This window comes from Scomber japonicus, chromosome 2 (assembly GCF_027409825.1).
Source record: "Scomber japonicus isolate fScoJap1 chromosome 2, fScoJap1.pri, whole genome shotgun sequence".
Taxonomy (NCBI): Eukaryota; Metazoa; Chordata; class Actinopteri; order Scombriformes; family Scombridae; genus Scomber; species Scomber japonicus.
Window position 1 is genome coordinate 2,693,000 of NC_070579.1, and position 9,852 is coordinate 2,702,851.

The 9,852-nt window shown below is 46.1% G+C and overlaps 1 protein-coding gene across 1 annotated transcript in view; it reads left to right on the forward strand.

Moving 5' to 3' along the window:
* LOC128378670 (protein jagged-1a-like) overlaps positions 1–8,725 on the forward strand; it is a 32,194-nt gene extending 23,469 nt beyond the window's left edge. Inside the window, exons 8-13 of the mRNA XM_053338239.1 lie at positions 1,564–1,677; positions 2,104–2,217; positions 2,804–2,917; positions 3,624–3,670; positions 5,804–5,977; positions 8,546–8,725. Of these exons, the coding sequence (XP_053194214.1) occupies positions 1,564–1,677; positions 2,104–2,217; positions 2,804–2,917; positions 3,624–3,670; positions 5,804–5,977; positions 8,546–8,725 (743 nt within the window). The remainder of the gene's footprint in view (positions 1–1,563; positions 1,678–2,103; positions 2,218–2,803; positions 2,918–3,623; positions 3,671–5,803; positions 5,978–8,545) is intronic.
* The last annotated feature ends 1,127 nt before the right edge of the window (positions 8,726–9,852 follow it).

The window sequence follows — 9,852 nt, forward strand, 5'->3', positions numbered from 1 at the left end:
TGGGTTAGGGATAGTTAGTAGTGGGTTAGGGTTAGGGTTTAGTAGTGGGTTAGGGTTAGTTAGTAGTGGGTTAGGGATAGTTAGTAGTGGGTTAGGGTTAGTTAGTAGTGGGTTAGGGTTTAGTAGTGGGTTAGGGTTAGTTAGTAGTGGGTTAGGGTTAGTTAGTAGTGGGTTAGGGTTAGTTAGTAGTGGGTTAGGGTTAGGGTTAGTTAGTAGTGGGTTAGGGTTAGTTAGTAGTGGGTTAGGGTTAGTTAGTAGTGGGTTAGGGTTAGTTAGTAGTGGGTTAGGGTTTAGTAGTGGGTTAGGGTTAGTTAGTAGTGGGTTAGGGTTAGTTAGTAGTGGGTTAGGGTTAGTTAGTAGTGGGTTAGGGATAGTTAGTAGTGGGTTAGGGTTAGGGTTTAGTAGTGGGTTAGGGTTAGTTAGTAGTGGGTTAGGGTTAGTTAGTAGTGGGTTAGGGTTTAGTAGTGGGTTAGGGTTAGTTAGTAGTGGGTTAGGGTTTAGTAGTGGGTTAGGGTTAGTTAGTAGTGGGTTAGGGTTAGTTAGTAGTGGGTTAGGGTTAGTTAGTAGTGGGTTAGGGTTAGTTAGTAGTGGGTTAGGGTTAGTTAGTAGTGGGTTAGGGTTAGTTAGTAGTGGGTTAGGGTTAGTTAGTAGTGGGTTAGGGTTGTAGTGGCGTGTGCCGTTGAGAGATGCTTCATTAGGTTAGAGTTGCTTGTAACGGACGCTCTGATACATAATCTAGATTTCACACGTATGTTCCCGCCTTTTACCTCCAGGACATTAAAGTAGTGTCTGTACTTCCTGTTTAAAAACGCAACCTTTTCCTCTGAACTCGAACTCTGCCTTAACCAATCATCATCACTGTTGTCCCGCCCCTCCCTTCTTTTGTGGCTGAGAGCAAAGTTGGATGAGAACAGGTTTCGCTGAGTAGATTAGCTTCAGTTTGTAACGTGCCTCATTTAATTAAGTAACCTAACGGCGTTGTAACCATGGAAATAGTAATTAGTTACATTACCCGTTACTGAAAAAAGTAACGCTGTTTATTTAAACAGCGTTATTCCCATCACTGCTGCTCACATACTTCCATGCGTCCTTTACGTTGGTATGGATGTTAACCAATACATCCACCAGGGGGCAGCACAGAGTCAAAAACAAACATGGCGACTGTGGAGGAGATATTGATAATGTTCCTCTTGTTGCATAAAAGACAAAAACCATATGTTTAAAGTTTCTAACCATCTCGCAAAACCTTTCCTCAAAAAGTTCCACCATTGTTATTTCTTCTTCGTGTCTCACTAGAGCTACGTATGGAGTAGTGACAGCAGCACTGCCCCCCCATGGTTCCCGGTGGTACTGCTCCGTTTGGTCCGTATCCGTAAGCTTTATGGAAACGTGCAGAAATACGGACGAAATGAAAGCAGAGCACGGACAGAAGACTCCGTCTGTATTTAACGTTGAGCATAAATGGGCCTTTAGTCAGACGACAGGCAGTGTTAGTCTCATTATGTCATGAATCTGACTCTTCCTCGCTCCTCTTCATCGCTCCTCTTCCTCTTCCTCCATCAGCTGATCATGCCTGCCTGTCGTCTCCGTGTCTGAACGACGGTCGCTGTGAGGAGACGGCTCAGGGCTTCGAGTGTCACTGTGGCCCCGGCTGGACCGGACCCTCCTGCTCCATCAGTAAGACCCCCCTTAAATACCCCCCCCCCACCCTAACCCTAACCCCGTCCTGCTCCATCAGTAAGCCCCTCCCCCCCTTACATAACCCCCCCCAACCCTAACCCTAACCCCCTCGGCTGGACCGGACCCTCCTGCTCCATCAGTAAGACCCCCCCCCAATAACCCCCCCCCCCAATAACCCCCCTCCAACCCTAACCCCCTCCACCCCCCACCCCCTTAAATAACCCCCCCTACCCACCGCCCCTCTGTGCTGATCTTCCTGTTTCTGACGCCTGTGTGTGTGTGTGTGTGTCTGTGTCTGTGTGTCTCTGTGATTGTGCGTGTGTGTGTGTGTGTCTCTCTGTGTGTGTGTGTGTGTGTGTGTGTGTGTGTGTGTGTATCTCTGTGTGTGTGTGTGTCTGTGATTGTGTGTGTGTGTGTGAGCAGATGTGGACGAGTGTCTGGTGAACCCCTGCAGTCACGGAGGAACCTGCCAGGATCTGATCAACGGCTTCAGGTGCAGCTGCCCCCCCCAGTGGACCGGCAAGACCTGCCTCATCGGTCAGTAGGGGGGGGGTACTGTGATCTATCATAGTTTATTGTAGTTTATTGTGATTTATGGTTTGGTTCATTGTGGTCTATTGTTTGGTGTATTGTAGTTTTATTATATTTCATTGTGTTATATTATATTTTATGATGTAGTAGTGCTGGAAGTGTGTAGTGGAAAAGCACCATTAGTTAATATCTGAGATGTGATCATGATGACAGGAAACAAACCGACAGTGAGTGAGTCAGTGTTTAATGCTCGGCTCATAAACACACACCTGCTCTGGGAATCTAACCAACTAGACTCCTTCAGGGTTGGGGAGTGATTGATACTCTACAGGTTTTGGGTGGAGGTTGAATCTTCCAGGAATGATTGACTAAGAGTAGATCTTTATTTATTATATATCCTTATTTTATCCTTTTTAAAAGTAAATATACCCCAAATTTTCCCATTTTCAGCCTCATGTCTGATTTCATTGTCAAACATGAAAGAAAATGTTTTATAATAAACTTCATTATTTGGTTTATTGTAGTTTATGATGTTATATTGTGTTATATTATATTTCATTATATTATATCATGGTGTATGTTTTGGTTTCAGACGCTAACGAGTGTGCAGAGAACCCGTGCGTCAACGCCAACTCCTGCCGAAACCTGATTGGAGGATATTTCTGCGAGTGTCTTCCTGGTTGGACGGGTCAGAACTGTGACAGCAGTGAGTACGACCCAGACTCAAACCTAGACCCTCAACCCCCCAAACTCCCAGCCCCTCAGCCCCCCAAACCTAGACCCCTCAGCCCCCCAAACCCAAACCCAAACCCTCAGCCCCCCAAACCCAAACCCAAACCCTCAGCCCCCCAAACCCAAACCCTCAGCCCCTCCTCTCTGTGTGAAACAAACCCGAACCCTCAGCCCCCCAAACCCAAACCCTCAGCCCCCCAAACCTAGACCTAGACCCTCAGCCCCCCAAACCTAGACCCCTCAGCCCCCCAGACCCAGACCCTCAACCCCCCAAACTCCCAGCCCCTCAACCCCCCAAACCCAGACCCTCAGCCCCCCAAACCTAGACCCCTCAGCCCCCCAAACCCAGACCCTCAACCCCCCAAACCTAGACCCCTCAGCCCCCCAAACCCAAACCCTCCACCCCTCAGCCCCCCAAACCCTCAGCCCCCCAACCCAAACCCTCAGCCCCTCAGCCCCTCAGCCCCCCAAACCCAAACCCTCCACCCCTCAGCCCCCCAAACTCAAACCCTCCAACCCTCAGCCCCCCAAACCCTCCAACCCTCAGCCCCCCAAACCCGAACCCAAACCCTCAGCCCCCCAAACCCCCAGCCCCCCAGCCCCTCAGCCCCCCCCTCTCTGTGTGAAACGTCTCTTTATGATCCTGAAGAGTCTGAAATCAAACGTTTTTCTTTCCTCAGATATTAACGACTGTCGATCTCAGTGTCAGAACGGAGCCACGTGTAAGGTGAGGCCTCAACTTCCTGTTACACACTCACATTCACCCCCATGAGCTGTGTGTCTGTGTGTGTGTGTGTGTGTGTGTGTGGTCTCCATGGCAACGGCAGATCAGATTACTCCGTACAGAAAACAAACAGTCTGTCCTGGTTCTTTTCTAAATGCTGATTGTTATAGTTTTTTTCTTTTTTCTTTTTTTTTCTTTTTCTTTTCCTCACAAAGAAGTTTTTTGTGTTGTGTGACAGAAGACAGATCCTCCGAGAGGAAAGAAGGACAGAGGAAGGAAAGGAAGGAAGGAAGGATGGAAGGAAGGAAAGAAAGAAGGGAGGAAGGAAGGGAGGAAAGGAGAGGAAGGCAGGAAAGAAGGACAGAGGAAGGGAGGATGGAAGGATGGAAGGGAGGAAGGAAAGAAAGAAGGGAGGAAGGAAAGGATGGATGGATGGAAGGATGAAAGGGAGGAAGAAGGAAGGAACGGAACAGAGGAAAGGAGAGGAAAGAAGGACAGAGGAAGGAAAGGAAGGAAGGAAGGATGGAAGGAAGGAAAGAAAGAAGGGAGGAAGGAAGGGAGGAAAGCAGAGGAAGGCAGGAAAGAAGGACAGAGGAAGGGAGGATGGAAGGATGGAAGGAAGGAAGGAACGGAACAGAGGAAAGGAGAGGAAAGAAGGACAGAGGAAGGAAAGGAAGGGAGGAAGGAAAGAAAGAAGGGAGGAAGGAAAGGATGGATGGACAGAGGAAGGGAGGAACGAAAGGAAGGAAATGCTGATTGTTATAGTTTTGTTTTCTTCTTCTTCTCTTCATAAAGAAGTTTTTTGTGTTGTGTGACAGAAGACGGATCATATTTCAGTTCCACTCAGACTGTAACTCAGCTCGGCTTCATCTACAGGGTTTATGGCTCAGAACAGATCGATTGGATTGGACAGATATTGGAAGGAGGGAAGCAAGGAAGGGAAGAAAGAAGGGTGGAAGGAAGGAAGAAAAGAAGGGTGGAAGGGAGGAAAGGAGAGGAAAGAAGGACAGAGGAAGGGAAGGAAGGAACGGAGGAAAGGACAGGAAAGAAGGACAGAGGAAGGAAAGGAAGGAAGGAAGGATGGAAGGAAGGAACGGAGGAAAGGACAGGAAGGAAGGGAGGAAAGGAGAGGAAGGACAGAGGAAGGGAGGAACGAGCTTCATTTACAGGATTTAAGGCTCAGAACAGATCGATCAGAGGGAAACTAACTGTGCTACAGATTCATCCAAGTCTGGAGATTATTCATGATTTTAATTTGGTAAAAAAAAATACAACTAACAATCCTCTTATTGACAGATAAAAGGTTCTTCTCTTTTTCTGTCACACATTAAAATGCAGATATTTTAATTTTGGTGCATTTTGGGCCACTTTAGGTAACGTCATCAAATTTCAAAATAAAAGACATAAACAGGATATAAAGGGTTAAATTCTTGCACATGTGAAGCATCCAAAAAATATAGTCAACTCCTCAATCCTCCTCTGCACTCAAGCACAACTCTGGAAAGGAGAGGAAGGAAGGAAAGAAGGACAGAGGAAGGGAAGGAAGGAAGGAGGGAAGGATGGATGGAAGGATGAAAGGGAGGAAGAAGGAAGGAAAGATGGAAGGGAGGAAGGAAAGGAAGGAGGGAAGGAAGGAAGGATGAAAGGGAGGAAGAAGGAAGGATGGAAGAAAGGAAGGAAGGAAGGGAGGAAAGGAGAAGAAGGAAGGAAAGAAGGACAGAGGAAGGGAAGGAAGGAAGGAAGGAGGGAAGGATGGATGGAAGGATGAAAGGGAGGAAGAAGGAAGGATGAAAGGGAGGAAGAAGGAAGGATGGAAGAAAGGAAGGAAGGAAGGGAGGAAAGGAGAAGAAGGAAGGAAAGAAAGAAGGATGGAAGGCAGGAAGGAAAGAAAGAAGGATGGAAGGCAGGAAGGACAGAGGAAAGAAGGATGGGAGGAAGGAGGAAGGAAGGAAAGTAGTAAGGAAGAATATTATCCTCCTTTTATAATATACCCTAAACTCCTCTCTCCTCGTCTCGTCTCGTCTCCTCTCTCCTCTCCTCTCCTCTCTCTCCTCTCCTCTCCTCTCTCCTCTCTCCTCTCCTCTCCTCCTTTCTCCTCTCCTCTCCTCGTCCTCCTCGTCTCCTCTCTCCTCTCAGGATCTGGTGAACGGTTATAAATGTGTGTGCGCTCCGGGCTTCGGCGGCAATCACTGTGAGAAAGACGTGGACGAGTGCGCCAGCGGTCCGTGCCTCAACGGCGGCCGTTGCCATGACGAAGTGAACGGCTTCCACTGCCTGTGCCCACCTGGTTTCTCTGGGCGACGCTGTCAGGTGAGCCGTCGCTAGGCAACAAGCCTGGCAAACAGAAACTGGAGACGTTGTTTTTCTTCCAGCTTTATTTCATCTCAAAACAAGTTTAAAGACCAAAGATTATTAATATTCACTGGAGGAAGGAAGGAAGGAAGGAAGGAAGGAAGGAAGGAAGGGAGAAAGAAAGGAAGGAAGGAGTGAGGAAGGAGGGATGGAGGGAGGAAATTAGGAAGGAAGGAGGAAAGAAAGAAGGGAGGAATGAGGAAGGAGGGATGGAGGGAGGAAGGAAGGAAGGAAGGAAGGAGGAAGGAAAGGTGGAAGGAGGGAGGAAAAGAGGAAGGAAGGAAGGAACCAACGAAGGAAGGACGGAAGGAAGGAAGGGAAAGAAAGAAACTTCCTTCCTTCCTTCCTCTCTCCTTCCTTCCTTCCTTCCTTCCTTCCTCCCCCCTACCTTCTTTCCTCTGTCCTTCTTTCTTTCCTTCCTCCCTTCCTCCTACCTTCTTTCCTCCCTCCCTTCCTCCCTCCTTTCCTCCCTCCCTTCCTCACTTCCTTCCCTCCTTCCTTCCTTCCAAGGAAGGAGGAAAAGGAAGGAAGGGAAGAAGGAAGGAGGGATGGAAGGAAGGAAGGAAGAAAGAAAGGAAAGAATGAGGAAGGAGGGATGGAGGGAGGAAATTAGGAAGGAAGGAAGGAGGAAGGAAAGAAGGGAGCAAGGAAGGAAAGAAGGAAGGAGTGAGGAAAGAAAGAAGGGAGGAAGGAGGGATGGAGGGAGGGAGGAAGGAAGGAGGAAAGAAAGAAGGGAGGTAGTAAGGAAGGAAGGAAAGAAGGAAGGAGTGAGGAGTTCCTTCCTCTTTTCCTCCCTCCTTCACCTTTCCTTCCTCCCTTCTTTCTTTCCTCCTTCCTTCCTTCCTCCATCCTTATTCCTCTCTTCTTTCTTTCCTCACTCCTTCCTTCTTTCCTTCCTTCTTCCTCCCTTCCTTCCTTCCTCCCTCTTTTCTTTTACATTTAAACAAACCTGATGCTGCTTTTAAAAACTATGATCGTCATGACAACTGCCCTAAAGTGAAGGCCAAATACCTGTATCGCCCCCTGCTGGCTGGCTGCAGTATAGCTCATAATAAGCCCCGCCCCCTCCATGTTAGCAGATGAGACCTTAAAACAAACTAAAATACATCCAAGAGTACGAGATGATTGTTTCTGTCTCTGTTAGTCCAAGAAGTGCTCGTTTGTTTTTAATTAGCTATAACGGGACGATGACATCATGATTTACGGCCGACTCTGGCTCCAAATGATGTCAAACAAGCAAGATGGCCGCTCCTCCTGGAAAGCAGATATTCTGGCTAAACAAAAAGAGAAACGTCATCTATTTTTACACACCACAGTCGACGGTTATGATTTGTGCTAATTTAATATTTTTACAGCAGTGAGAGACTAAACAGTGTTTCATGAAGAAAGGTTAATTTACGAGCTAGCAGCGAGGAATGTAAACCTTTTGAACAGGACGTCGTATTAACATCTGGCAGCTCGCTCTACTTTTCCATCTGCTTTTACTAACTTTTTGTTTTGCAGATTTTGAGTTTCATCATAAAACTGGAGGAAAAAAAAAGGGGGGGGGGGGAAATATTGAACTTCCAGATCCTTGAAATAGTTGAATAGTTGGTGCAGAAAACATGTCAGACGTCCCAACGAGCACTTTTCACTTGACTAAAGATCAATAACTCAACTTTTAATAATCTGAACATGTGAAACAGTCAAAGCTTGGACAGATATATTGGTTTTATCAACATACTGAGCTGATGTTTGACTTTAAATAAGACATATCATATTTTATTTCATCATAAACTCAGTGTGGGTCTTGTTTTATCAACTGGTTACCATGGAGACGTGTATAGAAAACTCTAGCTGCTGACCAAACAGAGACACACTAGCCTGAGTAAACCCATGATCTCTTTCCACTTCGCTCAGAAAGTCAGCATTAGCATAGCCGCCAAGACAGACTCTTCGCCTGAGATAGGGGAACCAATCACAGAACAGGGGAGGCGGGCTCAAGGTCCTCTGAAATGAAGCCAACCAGGAAGTACCTTAGAGCTGCATTCTATCAAAAGGCCACCAGGGGGCGACCGTCTCTATACAAGTCAATGGAGAATTCACCAACTTCTCACTTGATTTCTAACCTCAGTAAACGTTTTCAAAATGTGTTTATGGTCTCAATCGCTAGTTTAAAGCCTTCTTCAATGCAGTATGATGTTCATTTGGGACATTTTGGCCTCCCTGATTTTATATGTGACGATAAAGCAGGGTATGCATTAGGGCGTGGCTACGTCCTGATTGACAGGTTGATTGACCAATGTCCTCGAGATCCAGCCCTCGTAACCATAGCAACCTCCCCGCTCCGCCCATGGCTCCGCCTCATGCCCATATAAGTAGAATCCGTGTTTTTATTTTTCCCAGCATGCACCTGAACTTTTCAAGATGGCGCTGCCCAGATTAGAAACTATTGGCTTCCGAGCAGCAGTCCACAAACCAATGGGTGACGTCACGGATGTTACGGTAAAATGCTGATATGTACTCTCTCTCTCTCTCTCTCCACAGTCGGATGTTGATTTCTGCCTCGACGGTCCGTGTCTAAACGGCGGTCAGTGTTTCAACCTGGCGTCGGACTACGTGTGTAAATGTCCAGAAGACTACGAGGGCAAGAACTGCTCGCGCCTGAAGGACCACTGCCGCACGACGCCCTGCAAAGGTTCCACATCTCATCTACTTCCTGTCTGACTGCAAAATACTTTAAACAGAAAATCTGCATATCTGATCATATTTTACAGGCTTCACAGTTTCCAGTAGTTTTTTAGTGAATTATTGGAAAAGTTCTTGGAAAGTTTTGTGTAATTTGGTGCTAATGACAATGAATCCAATTATGTGATTATAATATTATTTCTTCTAGAGTCTTTTATTCTGCAAAAATATGCAATTTGACTTCATGCACGTATCAGTTACAACCAGTCAAAAGTTTGTAAGAGTCTTAAATCTGAAACATATTTTGGTTTGTTCTGATGTCTTCAGTTTTGAGACTTGTGTGAAAACCCTTTAATAAGCAAGTGTGTCAAACTGTTGACAGGTAGATGGAGAAGTAAAGTTTCAGATGATAAATAAATAGTAAATTAATATTTTCTTGTGTTTAAATAGATCTGTTTCTTCTAATAGGCTCAGAACATTATTTCCTCTTAATTAGAACCAAATTATAAAACTCACTGAAGGAATACTGACCTGTGAAATAAAGTGTAAGTCAAGATTCTTGGTCTGAATAGTTCTGGATATCGGTCCTTGATACCAAGTAGTACTGAAACGTCTCCCATCACATGATACCTGCAGTGGATCCTTTTTGTACCCAGATCTAGAAAATATGACTATTTGTATGGACTTACTCACAGCCAATCAACATTGATGTAATGTGACATGTGGTTGGCCCACTGCCACAGCAGCTACGACCCGTCTGTGGTGGTGAAGTCATGGTGAAGTTGAGTTAGCGTGTTTAGTAGTTCAGCATCCGAGATGCCTCCTAAACGCTCTAAAGTGAGTCTACTTTGACTAGAGCTGGCAATTAATGGAAAAATAATCGAAACCGATATTTAGAAACTCTAATCGACTTAATTTTTGCTCACTGTTGCCATGACAGCAAAGGTTGCACATCTTTAACCCTCCTGTTGTCCTAGAGTCAAGGAAGAAAGGGAGGAAAGGAGGAAGGAAGGAAGGAAGGGAAGGAAGGAAGGGTGGAGATAATCCTTCATTAATCATAATCCAGGTTAAAAGTTCAATTAATCGCCTTTTACACACGATAACAGACAGAGACCTGAATGTGTTAATGGGAATCTGATGAAGGACTCAGCTGGTATCAGGATCAC